General features: G+C 41.9%; 1 protein-coding gene across 1 annotated transcript in view; it reads right to left on the bottom strand.

Moving 5' to 3' along the window:
- MCF2L2 (MCF.2 cell line derived transforming sequence-like 2) overlaps positions 1-23,873 on the bottom strand; it is a gene marked incomplete at both ends in the record, with an annotated part of 213,807 nt that overhangs the window by 15,804 nt on the left and 174,130 nt on the right. Inside the window, 7 exons of the mRNA XM_082655291.1 lie at positions 5,392-5,470; positions 5,643-5,735; positions 6,597-6,812; positions 14,093-14,218; positions 16,367-16,438; positions 18,750-18,842; positions 19,554-19,646. Coding sequence (XP_082511417.1) covers positions 5,392-5,470; positions 5,643-5,735; positions 6,597-6,812; positions 14,093-14,218; positions 16,367-16,438; positions 18,750-18,842; positions 19,554-19,646 — 772 coding nt within the window. The remainder of the gene's footprint in view (positions 1-5,391; positions 5,471-5,642; positions 5,736-6,596; positions 6,813-14,092; positions 14,219-16,366; positions 16,439-18,749; positions 18,843-19,553; positions 19,647-23,873) is intronic.

Below are 23,873 nucleotides of genomic sequence, written 5' to 3' on the forward strand. Positions count from 1 at the left end.
ATGGAAAAAACTGATAAAAATAGTCAGACACAATATTTTCAGAATGCTGGAAATTAAACAAAGGCAATCAGGAGAGCATTAATTCAAGAAGAATGGATGAATCTCAGTATGACCAGTGAGCTCTGTGGTGTCTTAGTTGCCCTAGTGCCATCTCACCCCTTCTTGGTGGTGGCCTTGGAAGCCAACAGCCTGCAATCATGGTGAAAATTAGCAAGCTGGCACCTGTAGGAAGGGACAGAACAGGGTTGGAGCTCCTTCAAAGTCTCATTCCCAGTAGACTGTCATTATTTGAGTTGTCTGGGGATTCCCTGGAATATCCTACATGCAAGGCTGTCTTTATTAACCCAACTAAGAGCTTGCTCAGTGTGAAGAGCCTTTTCCCCAGGGGCATTTGTAGAAAATGTCCAGGGTGATTGTTTAACTTCTTGGCTGCTTGAGGCACTGGATATCAGCTGGGGCAAAAAGAGGCTAATCAAAAAGTTTAAAAGGAAAAACTTAAGAATAAGATATCCATAGTGGTTAGAATAAGATATCCATAGTGGTTTTGAAAAACTCCAAATAGTCCTGAGAATCTAGAAGTCCATTGTGCACATGACCAGGGTTGTGTGCATGCTCAGGAAAAATCTTAGCAGGGCTTATGCTCTCACCTTGGCTGATCTTGAGGCTCTGCACAAACAGGAATTGAAGGCTAACGTGGAATTGTCACCTGTCTGGCTGAATATTGAAGGTGTGCTTCAAAATCCATGTAGAGGGACTTCCCTGGTGGTGCAGTGATTAAGAATCTGTCTGCCAATGCAGGGGACACGGGTTCGAGCCCTGGTCTGGGAAGATCCCACATGCTGCAGAGCAACTAAGCCTGTGTGCCACAACTACTGAACCTGAGCTCTAGAGCCCACGAGCCACAACTACTGAGCCCGTGTGCCACAACTACTGAAGCCCACACACCGAGAGCCCGTGCTCCGCAACAAGAGAAGCCACCACAATGAGAAGCCTGCACACTGCAACGAAGAGTAGCCCCCACTCGCCGCAACTAGAGAAAGCCCGTGTGCAACAATGGAGACCCAATGCAGCCAAAAAATAAAATATAAATAAATAAATAAACTTATAAAAAACAAAAATCCACAGAACCCCTTGGCAAAGACTGGAATGCTTGTTGGTTTCAGGTGTTTAAGGAAATCTCTGTCCAGTCATGAACCAAGCAGAGACTTCAGTGGCTACACATGACCACGAATACAGATTTTATAGAATTGTTTCAGAAAAGTCAGTAAGTAAACAAACAAAGACAACAAATAGCAACAATAGCAAACACTGGAGATGGAGGAGAATCTGATTTCCAGGGTTGCCACATTATGTTATTTTAAATGTCCAGTTTTCAAAGAAAAATTATGACATGTGCAGAGAAACAAGAAAGTATAGCCCATACACAGAAAAAAAAGCAGTCAATAGAAACTGTCCCCGAGGAAGCCAAGATATTGCACTTCTTAGACCAAGGCTTTAAACCAGCTTTAAAAAAAAGTTTAGAATGAAAGGAAACCATACATAAAGAACTAAAGAAAAGTATGAAAACAAAATCTCATCAAATAGAGAATATAAATAGAGGGAAATTATATTTAAAAAGGGCCAAATAGATGTTTGGGGTTGAAAAGTATAATAACTGAAATGAAAAATTCACTAGAGTGGCTCAATAGCAGATTTGAGCAGGCAGAAGAAAGAATCAGAGAACTCAGATATGGGTCAATTGAAACTATCCAATTTGAGGAAGAGAAAGAAAAAGAATGAAAAAAAAAATGAACAGAGACTTAAAGACCTACAGGACACCAACAAGCATATCAACATACCAAGTATATCAAGCATAATGGAAATGCCAGAGGAAAGAAAAAAGGAACTGAAAGAATACTTAAAGAAAGAATGGGCAAAGACTTCCAGACTTTGATGAAAAATGCTAATCTATACATCCAAGATGATCTACAAACTCCAAGAAATAAAAACTCAGAGACCCAAACCTATACTGTCAAAATTGTCAAAAGACAAAGAAAGGAGAGACAGCCCAGATGGCAGAGTAGGAAGACTGTAAGCTCACCTCCTTTCATGGCCACACCAAAATTAAAACTATTTACAGAGCAACTATTGATGAGAACCACCTGAAGACTAGCAGAAAAGATTTTCCACCACGAAAGATATAAAGAAGGAATCACAATGAGATGGGTAGGAGGGGCAGAGAAGCAGTATAGTCAAAAGCAGTATAGGCAACCCACAAACGGGAGTATAATCACAATTGCATAAGTTTTCCTTAAGGAGCAAGAGGTACAAGTCCCATGTTGAGCACCCCAGCTCAGTGGTCCTGCACCGGGAAGATGAGCCCCCAGAGTGTCTGGCTTTGAAGGCCAGTGCGGATTACTTTCGGGAGAGTTAGAGGGCTCTAGGAAACAGAGGCTCTACTTTTAAAGAGCATGCACAAAATCTCACATGCTCCAAGACCCAGGGCAGAAGAAATAGTTTGAAAGGAGCCTGGGTCAGACCCACTTGATAATCTTGGAGAGCTTCCCAGAGAGGTAGGAGGCAACTGGGACTCCCCCTGGGAATATAGATGCTGGCAGCAGCCATCTTTAGGAGCTCATTCTACCATGGTGACACTGGTGCTGGCAAGTGCCACTTTGGAATCCTCCCTCTAGATGATTAGTACTGGGACACAGCCCCACCCAGCAGCAGGCCTGATGCCCTAGGACCCCATGAGCCTCCAGCCATTCAGAGATCTAGCCCCACCCACCAGAAGGCCCGGGACCCAGACGCACTCACCAGTGGGCCGGCACTAGTCCTGGGAACCCCTGAGCTGCGTAGCCAGTTATGCCAGGACCAAGCATTGCTTACCAGCAGGTAGGCAACCTCCTCCAAGAGGCAGAGCCTTGCAGCCAACTGGGGTGGGGGCCAGCCCTGCTTACAAGTGTGCTTACAGTAGTCAGCCTCATCACAACAGAAGGGTCCACACAGCCCACATAGAAGGCAGCCCTAGAGCACATTGGTGACCAAAGAGAAGCGGGCTGTTGGGCCCCAAAGAACATCTCCTACATAAGGCCACTTCTCTGACATTGGGAAACGTAACTGACTTACCTAGAATATATAAAAATAAAAACAGAGAATTAGGCAAAATGAGGTGACAGAGGAATATGTTCCAAATGAAGGAACAAGATAAAACCCCAGAAGAAATATTAAGGAATACTTATTACTTATCTACCCAATAAAGAGCTCAAGGTAATGATCATAAAATGCTCAATGAGCCCAAAAGAAAAATAGATGAACACAGAGAGAAATTTTTATAGAGTTAGAAAATATAAAGAACCAAACAGAGCTGAAGAATACAATAATTAAAACAAAATATACACTAGAAGGAATCAACAGTAGATTAGATGATACAGAGGAGCAGATCAGCAAACTGGAAGACAGAATACTGGAAATCACCCAAGCTGACCAGAAAAAAGAAAAGGAATTGTAAAAAATGAGGATACTTTAAGAGACCTCTGGGACAGCATCAAGCATGTTAACATTTGCACTATAGGGGTTCCAGAAAGAGAAGAGAGGGAGAAAGAGGCAGATAACTTATTTGAAGATATAATAGCTGAAAACTTCCCTAGCCTGGGGAAGGAAACAGACATCAGGTCCAGGAAGCACAGAGAGTCCCAAACAAGATAAACCCAAAGAGATCCACACTAAGTCATGTTGTAATTAAGTTGGTAAAAAGTAACAATAAAGAGAGAATCTCAAAAGCAGCAAGGGGAAAGCAACTAGTTACATAAAGTTGCAGGATATGAAAGTAATATACACAAATCTGTTGCATTTCTATACACTAACAATGACCTATCAGAAAGAGAAACCAAGAAAAAAATCTAATTTACAATTGCATCAAAAAGTATAAAATATCTAGGAATAAATCTAACCAAGGAGAGAAAACTATAAGACATTGATGAAAGAAATTGAGGACAACACAAACAAATGGAAAATTATACCATGCTCATGGACTGGAAGAATCAATATTGTTAAAATGACCATGCTCCCCAAGACAATCTACAGATTCAATGCAATTCCTATCAAAATACCAATGGCATTTTTCACAGAAGTAGAAGAAATAATTCCAAATTTGTAGGGAAACGAAAGATCCTGAATAGCCAAAACAATCTTGAGAAAGAAGAACAAAGCTGGGAGTATCATGAGACATGATTTCAAACTATACTATAAAGATACGGTAATCAAAACAATATGGTAGTGGCACAAAAACAGACACATAGATCAATGGAGTAGAATAGAGAGCCCAGAAATAAACCCACACTTATGTGGGCAGTTAATCTATGACAAAGGAGGCGAGAAAGAATATACAATGTGGAAAAAACAGCGTCTCCAATAAATGGTGTTGGGAAAACTGGACAGCTACATACGAAGGCATCAAATTGGACTACTTTCTCATACCATATACAAAAATAAACTCAAAATGAATTAAAGACTTAAATGTACAACCCGAAGCCATAAAACTCCTGAAAGAAAACATAGGCAGTATACTTTTTTTTTTCCCCTGTGCCGTGTGGCATGTGGGATCTCAGTTTCCCGACCAGGGATTGAACCCGTGCCCACTGCAGTGGAAGTGCAGAGTGGACTGGACCACCAGGGAAGTCCCAGGCAGTATACTTTTTGACATAAATTATAGCAATACTTTGTGTATAGAAATACTGAATTCCAGGTGTTGAGCACCTGGAACAAACATAGTTTTGTAGGTCAATTACCCTTTAATTAAAAAAAAAAAAAAGACAAGAGAATCTGGAAAGCAGCAAGAGAAAAGCAATTTGTCACATGCAAAGAATCTTTAATAAGATAAATAGCTTAATTCTTATCATAAACTATGGAGGCCACAAAACAGTGGGATGACAAAAGTGCTAAAAGGAAAAGACTGTCAGCAGAGAATTCTATATCTATGGCCAACTGATTTTCATCAAGCCTGTCTTGGTTCAGGCTGCTATAACAAAATACCATAGACTGGGTGGCTTAAAAATGACTGAAGTTTATTTTTCACAGTTCTGGAGGTTGGAAGTCTGAGAGGAGGGTGCCAGCATGGTTGACTTCTTGCGAGGACCCTCCTCTGGGCTGTAGATTGTTGACTTTTGATTGAGAAAATTGGATCTTGGCCATTGGGTATGTGGGAGTATGTGTAAAAGGGACATGCACACAACCACAAAAACCCACACACAATCTAAAGCATCCACAGGTGCTTCCAGGTACTATGAAAATGTGCCCACAGTTATTTTCTAGGCAAAGCATTTTCTTTAACAGTATCCCCAATCTCCATACCCACTACAAAGTTGGAATCAGTATAACTCTCCAGACTAAAGCCAGCAAGGGTAACCTTACCTTTAATATTGTTTTGTTGTTCCAGCAATAATTTACTTATTTCTGAAAACCAACAATCTCTGGTTTCTTTTGAAGCTGCCTGCAATTACAAATAAGAAAATACCATGAGTATCAGATCACCTGGTGCATTAATTGGACAGGACTTTTATTCTCTGGGTGACCTTTAGAATGTGACAGAAAACACTGGTTGAGTGATGGGAACACAATAGGGAAAGGGGAAAGGACACCTATGGGGAAGGCATGAATTTTACCTGTAGGATGTATTTCTCAAGTCCATTTTGGTTGGCAATTTCAAACTTTCTGTTGCTCCCCCTTCCAAGTTGGCGAATTGAAAGTGTCATTAACTATTGTAAAGAAAGAAGAAAATTTTCTATACCATCTTTTCTGATTTAAAAAAATTATCCCTGTCAGCCACTCTAATCTTTGCTACCCTTGATTGCTCTCTTCTTCCATCTTCCTTCCAAGTGTTTTGCTGTCCTCTGTTAAGAGCCCCAAGGAGCATAAAACATAATCTGGTACAGTGCCATTTGTCTTGTCTGTTTCAGAGGACAAGACAGACTATATGTTTCCATATGCAGAGCTGTAGCCTTCAACTTTAAGCAAAAAGATTATCTCTCCTTTAATAACTGAGTATTTCACAAATCTCTACATAGTAGTAACTGAATTTGTATCCATTAAGAAACAAAAATAACAAAAAGTACTATGAATAAACTACCAGTTTTAATCACAAGAGCACGTGTGTGTGTGCGTGTGATCGCTAGCTATGAAATATTTCTAATATGGGTGAGAGGCAATGTTTGGTGTGGACATGGGTTCCTACACCCCCAGGGTCAGGATGTTGCCTACACTTGCAGGCAAAGATGCATGGTTGAGAAGATGAAATCCAGCCCATGCTCTAATCTCCAAGGCGTTCAATCCTCTGCCTGGAGGAAAGAGGGTACTTTTCAATTAGTTTGTCCAGACAGGCTGCCATTGGGTCCTTTTTCTCCACCCAGCACAAAGGCACCTCTGTGCCAGCGCTGGCCCTATCTAGTGGCTGATTACAAGCTCTGACTCTGGAATCAGGCCTGTGTGTGGATTCTCGCTCTGTTGTGTGGCATTTGGCAAGTTAACCTCACCTCAGTTTCCTTATCTGTAAAATACGGATAACAGCATTTCTCTCCATAGGGTTGTGCTGACTCCCAAGTGCAATAGGACCCCTTTACCTTCATAGACTTCTTAAAGCTGTAGTGAGGAGACAGGCCCTGGTCACTGGGCTCCATTCGTATCTTACAGAACACTATCCCCTGTTCAAATAGATAGATTTGCCTCTGGCTGGGCTTAAATCGAATTAAATCCTTCATCTTATAACGCTCCTTGTGAACTGTCCAGACGTTGAAAGAGCCATGCATCAACAGCTTGCCCAGTTTTCTGATATCATCCTTTGGGAAACACAGACACACACAAAAAGAAGCTGTTAAATTACTTGACAGGAAAGAACTCTTAGGGGTCTGTTTTCAAATTACAAACCATGCTTATTTGAAGCTTACAGTCTTATAAGTGCCAGTCAGGCTAATCTGTCACTAATCAAAACTACAATTTTGTGAGCTTCACTGAGCATGGCATCATTCAGTTATATAAGGAAATAGTGCAGCTGTATAAGGTAATAAACACAACGCATGTTAGCAATACTTTGAACTGAAGATATTGGTCCTCCAATATTTTTGTCTTGCAATTAATTTTAGCTAGCAGAATTCCATTTCTTCTTCTTTGTTTTTGATACAAGACACTACTTAAAAAGGCCAAGAAATTAATATTTTAATTATGTTCGGGACAGCCAGAATCTTTGCTGCATTATGGATCTGTGGTAACCCATGTATTCCATCTGTATCCTAACCTCTCCTTCAGGTATATGAGAACCTGAAAACATGAGATTTGTTCTGAAAGGAGAAAGCTTAGTATGACCTAATCTTCATAACACTGTAATGGAAATGGTAATGACATTCAACTCTGCATTTTTCAGAGTGAGTGAACAGTGCAAAGACAATTCCAAATGACAAATCTTTTATTTCATCTTTTTGGCTCTAAGGCACACACTATGTCTCCTTCCACAATCATATGTCTGGTTCAAAGTCCAAATGAAGTGACCTGGCCTTCTCTGAGCTCTCTCTAAAAGTAGTGGAGTGTGATGAACTAGAAATGTGGTATTTTGTCTGGTATTTTTCAAAAATTATATCACTTAAAGTAGATAATCAAGACTTTATTTCTCTGAATCAAACACCAAAAGGAAAAATTATTTGAACAGGACCAGGACAGAGACATTTCCCTGAGTTATATCTAGCTGAGATAAAGCCCTACAATTTCTGATAATTATTACTAGACATATGTGCATTTTATAACTTATTTATATTGAACAAACTGTGAATACCTTTAAAAAAATGAATGACTTTATATCTGAAAGTCAAACAAAAACTTCAAGGGCAATAAACTCTAGTCATTTCTATGGTGCCTGTGTCATATTTTCAGAGCTATTTTTCTCTTTTTGCTTTGTAAAATTTACATGTGTTAAATGTAGTGAATAAAATCCTCAGTGAGGAATAAGAGCTCCAGTCACAAGGCCTTCTCTCCTAAAAGCACGATGCTTCCGCTGCTGCGTGCACAGGCTTAGCTTGACTGCACCCCAAGACAGATGGGCGATGGGTCCATGAGGACCAGTGAGGAGTTTTTCACTCTATCCACATCCTTCCTGCACCCACTCAAATGGAAACACCCCAGCCCTCAGTGATTGCTTTCTCCTTTACACCCATTCAATTTGTACAATTCAGACCTATAGAGTACAGGAAATATGTTTAGTCAAGGCAGCTGGCAAAAGTTGATGTTTAACATTTGCCACAGGAATGATTGTAATCAGTTTCTATTTAAAAATGTATTTATATTTCACCCCATTTCAAAAATTAGATACATCTTATAAAAATATATACATTATAGGCAGACAGAAAATAACCAAGGAAATTAGGCTGAAGAAAAAAAATAGAGATTACAACAGTAAGATGAAGAGGATGTACATAAAACCCATACAATATAAAGCATGTAAACTTGCTGCAGACTAGACTTTGACCTTCTGGCAGGCAGTACAGAGGGAAATCTGGTGAGTTATATGATTCATTATGTCCGAAGATATACCCAAACCAGTTGTTAAGGGAAAGCACGGCAATTTGTTAATAAGACGTGAGAGAAATTTCTCCCATGGGTCTTCATAAAGGGTCACTGTGTCAAATACTGAGCCCACCTTCAACCGCATCCCAGAATGGATTTTAGGTAAAGCTGTTTCTAATAACACATCTGGGGAATGTGGAGGCATCATTTCATAGTACAGCTTTTAAAAGCAATTCTGAAAGAGGCCAGAAGGATGGGGGAGCGGGAGAACAAGCCCAGGTGTACACTCTGATGACCTGCAGAGGGCTGGGCGATGTGAGTTAAGGCGTCTGCCAAGGCCGTGGGCTGTAGAGGCGGAAGAGGCCACCCTAGGCAGCGACGTTTTTGTCCTTTACAGCCTCTGCACTTCTCATCCCTCCCACAGCCACAGCTGTTTGAACCTTAGTAAGCAATTGGCCAAAGGATGTGAATCCAGAGACGGGCCAGCCCCTGACTACAGAGGCCCGGTGTAAAAAAGATGTGCCAGATGGCCAATCTGATCCCTGTCTGAACTGAGGAGAACTAAGGAGGAAGCAGTAAGCAGCAAGAGTTGTAGCTGTGAGATGCTTTATGAGGGCTGGAGGTGGAATAAATGATAAGGAAGCAGAGCAATAAAGAAGGTAAGTCATCAGAAACTATGAGGAAGAGGAAAAGACACCAATGGAGGGAAAGAACCAGTCAGCAGCCGGTGAGGGGAGAGGACATACCTGGCACATATAGGCAGAGCACACAGGTGAGAACCCCAGCTCCCTCCCAGGCCAAAGTCCTAGAGTTGCTGTGGATCCTGGAATTGTTTAGTTCTCACACCCATGAGCCCTGTCCTGTCATTGTTCTGACTCTTCCTGAGGCTATATGGTTGCCTTTTCCAGTAAGCCTGTCATCATTGAAGGTCACTAGAGGGAATCACTGGGTCTTCTGAGGTGAGTTGGAAGAGATGGGCTACCTATCATCCAGGACATCTTGCATAAACTTTCTCAGGACCACGCTCGTGATGGGATCAGACATCTCAATGCTTGAGACCCATCCTGTGGTGGCCGAGGGCACAAGCCCTGTATAGCAGTGATGAAGGACAGGTGTACCTACGTTACTGTCATCCAGGACACATGCCTGTGTGGAGGCTACTCTGCCTCCAAAGGGAAGACGGTAGGGGGATTACTCTGAACAGGACCAAGGATGACCCTTGGCCGCCTTTTCAACCATATATATCCTTTCTTTCCAGTCAGACAGGAGTTGGTCCCAAGGCTAGAGACTACATGTACAACCTCTTGCAGATACTTGTGCCCTAAAGCATGGAATCATTTATTGGCATTTAGTGAGTGCCTGAGGGGACACAAAGCTAAATGCTCAGCACTGTGAGGAAGCTAATTCAGTGATGACCTTGAACTGGCTTGAATAGTATTTCCCAAAAAACTCATGTCCACCCAGGATCTCAGAATGTGACCTTATTTGGAAATAGGCTCTTTGCAGAGGTAATTAATTAAAATGAGGTCATACTGGATAAGGGTGGGCCCTAATCCAATGACTGGTGTCCTTATAAGAAAACAAAGACACACACATAGAGAAGACAGTTAGGACGATAGGCAGAAATGGTAGTGATGCAGCTATAAGCCAAGGAAGCCAGGAAACAAGCAAGGAAGGATTCTTCTCTAGAGCCTTAGAGGAACGGGCCTGCCGACAACCTTGATTTTGGACTTCTTGCCTCCAGAACTGTGAGAGAATACATTTTTGTGTTTTGTAGCCACCTAATTTGTGATGCTTTGTTATCACAGCTCTAGGAAATGAATGTAGCCTCAACCAGTTTTTCCACTAGTGACGTACTAGTGTGGCCATCACTTTGGTGTGTTGATGAATCTGATGGGTGTGAGCTCATAGATACAACATAGGGGCTGCCCCAAACAAATCAGCAAATGAAATGTCAGATGGTCTCCCTGATATGGGGAACGATGGCAAAATAATCTAGTAAATGCTACCATTTTCATGTGTGGACATTTTGTAGGTAAGAGCTCTGAGGTAAGAATTTCAAATGTGACTACATCGACCAAATGAAGAATCTGACTGAGAGAGTGACCGTAGGAAAACTAGCCTCCAGAAGGAGACTGCTTTTGGGTGCCCAGGTTTTCCCTCCTGGCAATGACAGCTAAAGGGACAGAGCTATATACTTCTTGTACAAAGAGGCAGGAAACATCTGGATAAGTGAATTAGCACAAAGCCTGGTCCAGAAATGAAAAGGAGAAGCTGTGGGACCGAGGGGCCTGTGATTACAACTGGCAGAAGCAAAGGGGTTCCTTCCTTTCCAGCCTAAGTACACAAATAAGTCAGCACTGGGGCCCTTTGTTCAGCATCTACCAGGTGCCAGGCATGGTGCTAGGTGCCCTATGATTTAATCCTCATTTATGCCTCACAATCACCCTTTAACATGGGTGCTGTGAAGGTGGGATGACGTACAAGGCAATTCCACTGAGTCATCAAGATTATTTACTCAGCCTTATCTCTGCAGCCAACACGATGGTAAGGAAAGTGGGAACTAAAATAGAAAATAAAATACCTGGCCCTAGCCCACAATAAATTTGCCATAAAAATAATTCCTTTATCGAATAACATAAATTTGTTTCAGAAAATAAAATATTTCATTCAACCTTTACTATTCAACCTTGGAACATGTTCCTGGCAAGTGAGGATTTAAAAGAACTCTAAATGCATCTATATTTTATGCACTAAATTGAATAGGGGGGGATCTTTTTTTTTTTTTTTGCTGTACGCGGGCCTCTCACTGTTGTGGCCTCTCCCGTTGTGGAGCACAGGCTCCGGACGCGCAGGCTCAGCGGCCATGGCTCACGGGCCCAGCCGCTCCGCGGCATGTGGGGTCCTCCCGGACCAGGGCACGAACCCAAGTCCCCTGCATCAGCAGGCGGACTCTCAACCACTGAGCCACCAGGGAAGCCCCAGGAGGGGAACTTTTTTTTTTGTAAAGAGAGGGAAATAAATTACATCTCAGTGTCCCACAAAACAAATATTCTTAAAAAATTTTTTCTTAAATCTTTTGTGATTAAATTAAACCAAGAACTAACTGAGTATACACAACAGGGAGAAAATGTAAATATCAGAAGGGCATTTTTTCTAGTTGTTTTAATTATGAATTCATCCCACCAAGTTCAATTTCTTTTCTTCACAAAACCAGGTTAATATTGGATGTCAATAGAGAAACTAAGAAGTTAAGTTCTGGATTCATCTCTACCTGCAGCATGTGATGGGAAACACCTTGTGATAAAGTTCTACAAAGCTGATGCAAAGAATCTCAGAATCATTAGATCTGAGTTAACAGTAGCTGAGTTGTTAGTAAACTCTAAACAGAATCAGATGAAGAATGTGTTGAGAGGTTGGCACCCTGGATAGGGAGTAAAGAGATCCAGGAAGTAGTCCTGGCTGATGACCACGTGATTGGGGTGAGTCAACTCTTCTTTCCATGGACCTGTTCCTGAATCAGAAAGTTGAAAAGTCCAATGCCTGCTCTTCCATAATTCAGTAGGATTATACAAAACTGTCAGGATACATTACCTAATGTACTAGATGTAAAGCAAGTTAAGGTCTTAGTGAAAAAGAAACCATGGACTGTATTTCAAAGGTGCAATTCTGAGGACACATGGGGGAGAAAAGTTCTTTGCCTTGGTGTTAAAAAATCTCTAAAATTCTATAAACTCATTCATCTTATTTGCATGCAAACCAGCTTGGAATGAAATCAGAGTAGATTGCTATTTACTCACATTTTAATATTCTTTTCTCATAACTTCCCCTTCCTATGTTACTTACACTCAGAATAATAGCTGGGAGTTTCCTGCCCTGAGTACAGGTTCCAGGACACTCTTTTGATTCAGAGAAAGGGACATCTGATAGGGGTAGCTGACATGTGTTCAAAGATGAAAAGAAGAACAGAAAGATATTCCAAATGATTAAACAAATTGCTCTCTTGACTTTTCTTAGCCAAAGAAGGGAACAGTTATCATCAAGAAAACTATCCCCTCTGCCACACACCCCATGGTTCATGAATACCCTCTTGAATCTTGCATCAGTAGTAAGCAGAGAGCATTCTGGAGTCCCAGGGGACAGTAATAGCATCGCTGCCCAGATCTCAGCAAACCCAGTGGGGCTGTTTCTGAGATGCTGGCCAGAGGAAAACCAGGAGGGAGGGAAATCAAAAATCACAGGTTTTTTGCCCCTAATTAATTTGTGTGGTTTGATTTCTGACAAGGAAAGAAAAGAAAGGTCATTTCATCTACTAACACCTCAATAAACAGTATGTTAAGTCCAGGTAAAAATGAAAAGGTAAAAAAGAGAAGGAAAGTATCTGTGTGACATGTATCAACAATTCTCTGAATGCTTGATTCCTGTGTGGGAGGCAGAAGAATGGCCTCCCAAAGATGTCCATGCCCTAATCCCTGGAGCCTGAGACTAGGTCAGGTAACGTGACAAATGAATTAAGGTTGTTCACCAGCTGACTTTGAGATGGGGAGATTATCATCGATTAACTGGTTGGGCCCAATGTAATCACAAGAGTCCTTAAAGGTGGAAGAGAAAGAAGGGAAGGTCTGAGTGATGTGATGGGAGAAGAACTCAACCTCCGCTGCTGGCATTGAAGAGGGAGGAAGATGCCATGAGCAGAGGAAGTGAGTGGGTGGCCTTTGTAAACTGGAAAAGGCAGTGAAAGAGATTTTCTCCTAAAGCCTCCAGAAAGGAAGGCAGACACCTTGATTTTAGCCTAGTGAGACTATGTTGTACTCCTGATCCGTGGAACTGTAAGACAATAAATTTGCACTATTTGAACGCACCAAGTTTGGGGTAATTTGTTATGACAATGACAGAAAATACTCCTGAGTCAAAATCTAGAGTAGCTCACAGTGAAAACCAGCTGAATATTAATTATGTCCCAGTCCCAGGGCGATCATACAGTTATAGAGGATAGTTTGCCTGGAATGCCTGGGTCTGGCCTACTTGGGATTAACTCTAATGCCAGAGTTGAGATGGCTCAACCCCCCAGCACTCTCTCTTTGGGTATTTTTCTTTAAGCACTTGGATTAAGGGATATACAAGGCCTCTTCTGGGATCTGTGTTGTAAAATGGGGTTGGGTGTTCACTTAGGACCCATTTTCAAAGTAATTTTCACAGAGAAAATATAACTCAAGAGGGAAAATCTTTTAATATGTTAATGGTGCCACGAGTGAGAAAATAAATTACTCCCTCAGCACTTTCCCCTGCCCAATATGTTCTGGTCCCTGAGTTCTTGCTTTTTCCAGAGTATGGGTCAGTTTCCACATTCAGGATCCCAAGGACCACAACCCAAGATTCCTAAAAATGCTGAGGTGCTGCTTGGAATCTCGTAGCACAGGTTTGCTGACCGATTTAGGTAGCTTTCCTCCAGAGTCAAATTCCTTTCCCACAGATCAGTTCTCTAACTTTGCCACAGTATCTGCTACATTTGTAATACTGTGCCTGCCTTTTGTGGAAATGTCCCAGCACTTGCTATGGAACATACCGGACATCCGGTGACTGCTGCCAGGTCCACAGCCAACTCACAGGACTTGATCAAATCCTCCATCATGGCCAAAGCTTGTTGTAGGTCGTCTGAGAAGGCTGAATCCTTGGTCCTCTCTGGCCCATTCTGTGGAAACCAAATGCCTTGTTGGAAATCAAAAGGTAAACCATCTACCAAGGGAAGAAGGGAAACAGGACAGAGATAAGGAGCTACGGATCCAGCCAGCATGAAGTTACTGAGAAGGTAGGTACATCAACCTGTTTCCCTGCTCCCAAAGAATTGTAGCTAAGGATATTTGCTGGTTTAAGTACAATATATGATACACACACACACACACACACACAAGCAAAATCATTACACTTTCTGCACATTGTACTAATGAAGAATGAAGTTCATAAAATCATGGACATTATATTCTGGCTATATAAGAAACATCCTGAGCTTTTGTAAAGCATGAAAACCCCAGCCCTTTTAAATAGGGTGCTCTCCCTTTTACTCCCCTACCCCCAGGGCCTATTGAAAAGTATAATCCGAGTATCATATTCCTGTATTTAATGTGACAGTCTTATTCCTATGGGTAAAATTATACTTAAAACCCTCCCAGAGGAGGATATTTGTAAACTTTAGAGGCAAAGAATGGGCTGCTATGCAGAGGTTTACTAATGATTTATGTGTAAACACCATAACGGTGGCATTTGCCACACTGAATCTCCCCGAGCTCTGCCCTTTCTCTCTCCTCTCCTCCCCCTGCCCTTCCCATATTCTATCACCATTAAATATGCCAAAGAGGTAAGCCAACGTGATCTGCACCTCCCAAACAGCATAAAGACCCAGAATTAAGGGAAAAGCTAATTTAAGACACCGACGTTCCAATTATTACTATTGTGACACTTAGGACATGGTAGGGATGGTTTCAGCTTCAAAGTCTTTCGCTTGGGGTTTCCGTATTTTATTCACCTGCTACCTACATAGCGTATTTATCTGTTATCTGCTAAATACAAACAAAAAGATTTTGGCTTCGTCCATTTTTTTTTTTTTTTAACACATCAACTTCTACAACAAAGAACAGAGAGCGCTTTGCTGCTCCGCATATAGCCCCACCTCTTCTTATCCTCTACTGCATGATGTAAGCAAAGGGTTGTGTATTTTCTTAATCTCTACTTAAACTATAAAGATTAGCATGTTCGGATAAGAGATATGAGTGACAGGGCTGATGAATGGAGCAGAGCATGCTGCCTCCACTGAACAATTTTCCATGGATTCTTACCTTCTTACTTATGGTAAATGTGTTCCAGGTCCTGGTGGAAGACAACACACTCTCACCCGAGTTTATTGTAACATCATTAACAAAGGATTAAAAGTTCTTACACCAGGCATCTTCCTCTTTCCTAAATACTTGAAACTCAATGTGCTTTTAGAGACTCCACGGCTACCTATTCCCTCTCCTTCCCACTAACCCTCCTCCCACAAACATGGCAAGTGGCTAGTTTTACATTGTGTGATATAGGACTCTTACAAACATTATTAAACCTCTCTAACTCAGGGTAAATTCTTACAAACATTATTAAACTCCTCTAAACCAGGCTAGCTGCATTTGCTCCAGGCTATAAAATTACTACCTGTGCCCTGAGCTTCCTTTAATCTTAAGGCATCCCCACAGCACCATGTGAGCAGAGAGGACATGCAAATGACCGCCCCTTGAGACACATGCCTCATGTTATTCTTGTTAAAACCAGAATTTTATAATAGAAAAATTGAAAAAACCCACTTCCAAGCCAAAAATTTCTTCCCAATCTGGTGTGGCCATCACTTCTTCCAAGTTTCTTCTTGGCTGTCTTAGAATTCACACACATATACACACACATTTGGAAGGGAACAGGGCATAATGTATATAGATTTACTAAGGCGTACAAAGAAGTAAATATAAATCATTCATAATCCTACCATGCAGGAAAACCACCGAAGGGATTTTATTATACTTACTTCCAGTCTTTTATGTATGCATTTTATACCTTCGCTTACTTTTGTATTCCAGTAAAACATTTTTATGTGGAAGGAAGAAGATATATTACCACTTATCCTATTACGAATCCCCACTTTGAAATTGTCTTTATTTTTTTGTTTTTTCCTGACTATGAATTATAGGATGCATATTATTTTAGAAAATTTACACAATAAAGATCATAAACAAAACGAAGTCGCTCTTAAGTCCTTCCATGTATAGGCAAACACCATTAGCAGTTAGTACACAGAACGATATTTAATATCCAGTACCTTAGCCAAACCTCCTTCTAGATCACCTGGGTCCATCTCCAAATCCTCAGGTGACTCAAAATCCAGCAGACCCTGCATTAACCCAAAAGCTTTATTGAAAATCAAAAAGTAGAAGGCCAACTTAATCTGTTGCGCAAACAATCTCCAGCCAATGCTAAAATGAGGATGTATATAAATTTGTCTGTTTGTCACAAGTAAGAGGGAAAGAGTAAATGGTACATTCAGCGCAGTGTTCTTTCCACAAACATAGAACCACATTGGACACACTATTTTGTAGCCTGCTTTTTCTCAACAACGTATCATGAACATTTTCCCATGACATTATATATTTTTTAAACATGTTTTAAAATTGTGGCAGAGTATTGCATCCTATAGCTAAATCATGATTGATTAATCCCCCCTACTGTTGAACATTTAGGTTCAATAATTTTTTACTAAAATAATAATAATCTTTATACACTTTTCTTAAGGATAAATTCCTACAAGTAGAATTGTTAATGTTAAGAGTTGTGATGCATGTTTCCAAGTTCTTTAGAGAAGGACTATGTTCCCACCAGCCTTAAATGAAAGCTTTTTTCACCAGCCCCTAGCCTACATGGAGTATTACCATTTAACGCTGTACCAAAACATGCTCACAGATGCCGCTCTTGGAGGGAAGCAGAGGCTCCTCAGCCTCACTCCCAGGCTGGTGTGACGGCTCCATGTATAAAACAACAGCCGCACGTTACGTTGAGGAAGCTTCCTGGGGGTCAGCCCTGAGTGAGCTCTCTACTGCGTCACTCACTGGCTCCTCACAGCAACCTGTGCAGGAGGTTCTGGCGTCCTCACTTAACAGGCGAGAAAACCAAGGCCTGACAGGTGCAGGCATCCCACACTGGCAGTGGCAGAGCCGGTGCAGGCAAGGCTGGGCCTGCTGATGCAAAGCTGAGAGGGTAACTTGTTCTGAGGGCAAAACATTGGCAATAAGCTTAACTGCCCTGAGCCTCAGTTTCTTCACACTTCAGAGCCTTTTGGCACATCTGATGGTGGGGATTAAATAAGAAATACAGGTGGGTGTGAATTTTGTTTTATCTAAAACTAAATGACTTCCTCTTGGCCTCTGATGATGGGTTTAAAATTAAAGGAGCATCTGGTTTTGGTGTGGGGATGATCCAGGATTATGTTGTGACTGATGTATATTAGTTACTTGTACATTTTTTTTTTGGATCTTTGCAAGGGGAAAACTACAAGTAACGAGTTTTATATATTTAATTTAAATCTGTTACAGGTTTTCATGTTCAGGATAAACAATTTTTCAACCTTGGGCGAAAATACCTGCAACGGTTTAAGGTGACTGTGTTTTACCTTAGGACAACTGTTGCATGCCAATTTGTGTACGTGTGTGTGAAAACACTTCAAAGTTGAGTTAAAAGATGTAAATTTAAAGTTGGTTGTGTATCTAATCTGCCCCAGGTTCAGTAAGTAAACAATTCTTTTTTAAAACAAAAACAAACAAACAAAAAGAAATACATGTGGGAAGATACCCAGTAAACAGCAGGGGCTTGTTTTTAAATTAAGTGAGAGTAGCCAACTGGGCAAGAGCTGCTTATAAAGGTTAACTCAAAACAGACCTTGGAAGAGTGACCCAAACCTTTCCCTGAGCTCACACCTGGGGAAGCAGCTTTGACAGAGCTCCTGTCCTGTGTGTGTGTGGGCGGGGTGGGGGGGTGGGGGGAGTGGGGGTGGGGGGGTGGCACACGCGGGTGGGTGGTGGCGCAGTCTGGGAGTGCTCTCCTGCAGGTGTGCTGGTGTCAGAGCAAAGAAAGAAAGAACCACCTAGGGATTCAGCAAAACAAAATTCATTCTGTTATGCTGCTCTTGAGAAAAATCCTCAGTCTAAGGGCAGAGGTAGATGTCGCAAAAGAATCCAGTTTTGTCTTCTCCCCTCCATTGTTTAAATGCACGTAAAATAGTAGCTTTAGGGAAAACCACAGCTCTTTCCTGAAGCTCCTTGCCCCAGCTGTAAAATGGAGCAGATGATATCTTACCTGTAGATATGTTACCGAGAATAGAGGTCTGGCTGCCTCCCCACCCTCTCAGCTGCCAGCAGTGTGGTGGCCTCCCTCTTCCCCACTTTCCTCCCAAGGACCTCTGCTCCCCCAAGCTGGGCTCTCCTTAGAGATCCAAGTTCTGGCCGCAAGCCAGGCTCCCGGGACCCTATGATTCTTTGGTTTTATTCCTCATTGAGGAGGCTGATTTAGACCTGGGGACAGAAAAAGCCTGAAATCTAGACATAGTTTCACCTTTGGAAGTCGAAGTCACAATTTTACGTGTCTAAGGAAAAGAGCACCATAGCGCCCACATCTGTTCTCCAAGCACAGGAAGCACTGTCTCATCGACTTACCTTCAACAACATCTGGTACTTCGTAAGTCTCTGGCTTGGTCCTCTCAGATACTTAAAAAGAGGGAGACTGTGACCCAGTTGACGCTGGCATACCTTGAAAAGCCAAACAGAAACAACATAAAACAAAACAACACACACACACAGAACAGAAGCGGCAGCATTTAAATACAAGAAGTGAAATGAGCTCTTCATGGAGAGAAGGGGCAGCTGTGTCGACCAGTTTCATAATGTTATTGGCTGTTCAGTCCCTCAGGAACAGTGTGTAAAATGAGAGTAATGGGAAAGGGGATGGGCTTGGCTAGTATTTTTATAGGCAAGTGGGAATGCCGGAACATTTATTTCTTTAAGAAAGTAAGTCCATTAGGAGGGAGACAATGGGGCAGGCTTCTGAAAAGGTTGTCTTAGAATTGGGGTTTGGGGGTGGTGGAGTCTAGTCAAGGGTACATGATGGGCTTATTGATATCATTCCAGGGAACCCCAAAGTGTGACTTAATTCCACTTTTAAAACCCATCCTAGAAGAGGACCCTGGTTTTCTCACCAGGCTACAGCTGCTCATTACAGAGCTGTCCCATGGAGACTCAGGGCAGCATTGAAACTTCCAGTGTATAATTTCAAAAAAGGAGAGACTTTTAATAAACATAAATCCCAATTAATAAACATAAATCCCAATTAATAAACATAAATTCCAATTAATGCCAAGTTCCTCTTCCTAGTTCATACTTCCAATTTCTTTACAAATTGGATGTACATAAACAGCGTCCAGGGAAAACAGTTTGTGGGAGACCTTAGAAATGCAATGTTACCCCAAAGTAGGTGCAGTCTTGACATTCTTGCCAGATTGCCCTGGCTCGGGGCAGATTCTTATGATATTTAAAATATATTTGAAGGTCTTCTTTCTGGGTGAGAAAAAGTTAGAACAAATTAACCAGGTAGCATTTTTCAGTAAGAGGACAGGATAATACAGTTTATTCATTCATTCAACAGGCCTGAGTATTTTCAATGTGTAAGGAACTGGGGATGCACAATAAATAACCTTCTGTTGGGGTGAGTGTGTGATGGGGAGATGAACACAGGGTTATAAACAACGCAGATGTGCATGGAGTGCTGTGAGAGCAGCTACAGGACTCTGGTAAATAAGTAAGTAAATTCATGAACAGGAGTTGAGTTTTTACTTTATCCTTTCCCCTCTGCTCGTTATCTGGGACACCAATATCTCCCCCAGATAGTTCTGTACTGAGTAATAAAAAGGACAAAAAGTGCTCGTAGCTGATGGCCTCTCCTTTCTCTCTCCCCACTCACTCCTTTTTACAGTTATCATGATGCCACCCCTACAAATAAACCTAAGAAACAACCAAAGGTTAGAAACATCCCAGAAGGAAAATGTGGCAGTCTGGACACAAACCGAAGTGGTCTGGGCAACCCGTCTCAGACATCACCTTCAACCCGCAGCACAAGACTCCAAGACTGGAAAAGCTACATGACTATCTCAGTGCTAGAGATCAAGAGGGATTCCAAGTGCTGTGTGACCTATATTCTCATTGCATCAAAGACTGTGTGAGGTGGGAACACATCTGCCAATATCCCAGATAGAAAAGATACCCCCAGCCTGTGGAGTCAGCTTGCCAGCTTCATCCATTCCATCAGGAGAACCTGGTCCGTCCACTCAGCTGTGCTTGCCACAGAGCCCGGGCTGCTCTGGCAGAGATGACCACGTGGCCACTTCTTTGTGGATTTCTGTGTCCCTGTCCTCTTGCTGAGGCCACTCTTGATGTCCTTCATCTGGACATGGGTTATTTTTTCCCTTACAGCTTTCACTATGTCTATTCTATTTCTAAACACCCTGCTGTAGTGAATGATTTCCATTTCTGTAGCTCTTCCTCTCTCCCGATGGATTGGAAGTGGTCATTTCACTTCACTGCAAGGACTACAGCAACTCTGTCCTTTGCTATTCTCTCCAAGAAAAATCACACACACACACACACACACACACACACACACACATGTTTAAGAAGGCAGACAGCCCTTGAGAAATGTTGTTCAGATTGGTTAAGAAACTAGAATAATTCAGAACTTAACAATAATAACTTCCTTATTCATTCACTCCAGAACTATCCGTTGAGTGCCTTTGATGTGCCAGGCACTGTGCTAAGTACATTTGTTAAACTCAATGGCTCCCAGAGTGTAGTAGCCTAGACTTGAGGAATACTCCTGCTACACTGAAGGCCAGGCTTATAAAACACTACAAACTGATTAAGGCATTTCACCCACATTTGGTTTGTCAGAGCACAAAGACATTGGCCTTTTGCTCCTAAAAGGATTCAAGGTTTCATTGCTTTCAACACTCAACACCAGAAGATTCTCAGAAGCTGGAGGAGACTGGAGATCCAGACTTCCACCCAGGAAAACATCGCCAACAGTCGGCCACCTTTCCCTAAATCCTCCCAGTAACAGAAAGGGACCTGGTTCTCTTGGTGGATGCTGAGCTGATACCTGTGTTCCTGAAACCTTCACCCTTTGGTCCTGTGTCTGCACTTTGAGCATCACAGAACATTATATGCCTTCCAGTACTGAAACACAACTACTGACCTAAATTTGCTCTTCAGTCCAAAATTCCTTAGAGAAAGCATGTGCACTAACCAGCAGCATACGAAAGTACCTGATTCTCCTTACCTCCCTATAGAATAAATCAGGAGGCTAAAAAAATTGCTAACCCCTGTAAGGCCAACTGGCCCGAGGCAGGGGAACACAATCAGATTCACAGGTTTCATCAGACCGAAATTCTCCAGACCACCCAGTTCCAGAAACTACCCTGGAGACATTCCGGACCACCCAGTTCCAGAAACTGCCCTGGAGACATTCCGGACCACCCAGTTCCAGGAACTGACCTGGGGACTTTGCACCCGGCCCAGCCTTCCGGCCTTTCGAGGGGTGGGACTAACGGTCCCCTAGGATACCCGAAAAGACCACCAAATAAGGAATACCCTGCGACCTCCCAGATTCACCACACCCCTTTCCCTTCTTCCCCTATAAAATCTTGCCCAACCCTCGCCCGGGTGCGACTTCTCTGGCCCCTTTCTCTCGGACCAGTGAACCTCCCCCGGGAGCGCTCCCTAAAAAAGCTCACTTGAAGCTTTCCTCTGTTTCGCGGTGCCGTTTGTTTAGATCCGACCTTACACGCCCAACCTCATATTCACACAGGAAGATTTCTTATGGATTAAGAAGACTGTGGCTCAGGTTCAGTTCTTGGCTTTCTTACTTACAAACTATTTGGTCCGAGGTCAGTTACTTAACCTTCCTTCGCTTCAGTTTCTCATCTGTTAAGTGGGCTCACAACAGCAGTCAACTCCTATGATTGTTGTGCGATTAAATGGGAAGATGTATAGAAACCTCTCAACAAATGCCCAATACATGCAGAGTACCCAACAAATGGTAGCTATTGTCAAAGCATTTTTTACTTTTGTAGAGTCCTTCTGTGTGCATTATTTTATTTGATTTCCACAACTTTACATATTGGTATTACTAAGCTTGTTGTATGCAGGAGAAAAGTGAAACTCCTGGGGTTTAAGTGACATAATTGAGGTCATGCTGATAGCAAGTGGCTCAACTTAGATAAGAAGTTAAGTTTTCTGAGTCCCACCCCAGTGTTTTTTTCTATTGTACCACGTGAGATCTCAGAGCAAATGGGACTCAAAGTAAACTATTGACAAACGCTATTCTACATGGAGTTTGGTCTCTGGGGCAGAATCTTCCTGGATACTACAAGCTATCAAATCTGACTGAAACACTTGGCTAGAGCAATATTTCAAAATTCTTGTTCATGATTAGTGGAAGTCTGCAAGTATTACTGAGAAGAGGTAAACTGCTGTAGTAAATAGTGGGTGATGGGCCTGCCTTATTGGCTAACCAATACAGGTCTTTGCACAGCTGCGACAATGCCCTCAAGGATTCTCAAAGGTTAAGTAATTGTGGTTTTTAATTACTTCATTTGTCTCAGAGTAATACTTTGTGCTTGGAAAGAATTTATTACCTGTATTTTGTCCCCAACATCATAAATCATATAGGATTATATGCAGGTATGTGGTCTGGATTAATGATTTCTAGGGTTCCTCCCAACATGGGGGACTATAAAAAGCTCTGTAAAACTTTAGGAGAGGAATTTTTCTAAGAAAAGATGTTTAGTTAGCAATTGCCCGACCATTTCCTCAAACTTGGCAATTTTAACTTGATAATATCCTTTTTTTTTCCCCACAGGAATTTGGTCATTTTCTCATTCAACAATTTCAATAAGTCTTTGCAATAATGATATAGTCAGTTATGAAATATTACTAAACTCTGCAACGAGATTTCACATTGGTGGTTTGATTAACCCAAATTGCCAAATAGTATAAAACACGAATAATGCTATCAAAGTAAGTCAAAAAGGAAATTAATCAGATTGAATACAAAATGGTTTCTAATGTATCTTGAATTCTGTCACTGGATGAAAAACCTATGACAAGGCTGTGATGGAAAGCCCAGACAGGGCTATGGAAGGGGTCTTCTAAGTCGGTCAGAGTTCTGAGGGTTGAAGACTCTGTTTCTCCATTATGTCTAATACCTTGAAACCTGGGGATTTTTGTGTTGCTTGCTTTCAGTTTATCACAGGTACAGTAAGTCCCCTCCATGTTCTGAAAGTGTGTTTGTGAGTACAATTTGTTCGTTAAGTCCAAAAAAGTTAGCTTAGGTACCCGAATAACACAATCAGCTATATAGTACTGTACTGTAATAGGTTTATAATACTTTTCACACAAATAATACATTTAAAAAAACACAAAAAGTAAAAAAAAAACATTTTTAATCTTACAGTACAGTACCTTGAAAGTACAGTAGTACAGCACAACAACTGGCATACAGGGGCTGGCATCGAGTGAACAGGCAAGAAGAGTTACTGACTGGAGGAGGGAGAGGAGGTGGGGGATGGTAGAGCTGAAGGATCGTCAGCAATAGGAGACGGAGGGCGAGAGCTGCACTTTCAGTCACGCCTGACGTTGATGGCACAGGTTCCGGTTCCTTGCTGGATTCAGTTCCATCTACCCTCTTAAAAAAACAGGTCCAGTGATATCTGGGTAGTAGCTCTTTTTTTC

This window comes from Grampus griseus, assembly GCF_964374135.1.
Source record: "Grampus griseus genome assembly, chromosome: 5".
Taxonomy (NCBI): Eukaryota; Metazoa; Chordata; class Mammalia; order Artiodactyla; family Delphinidae; genus Grampus; species Grampus griseus.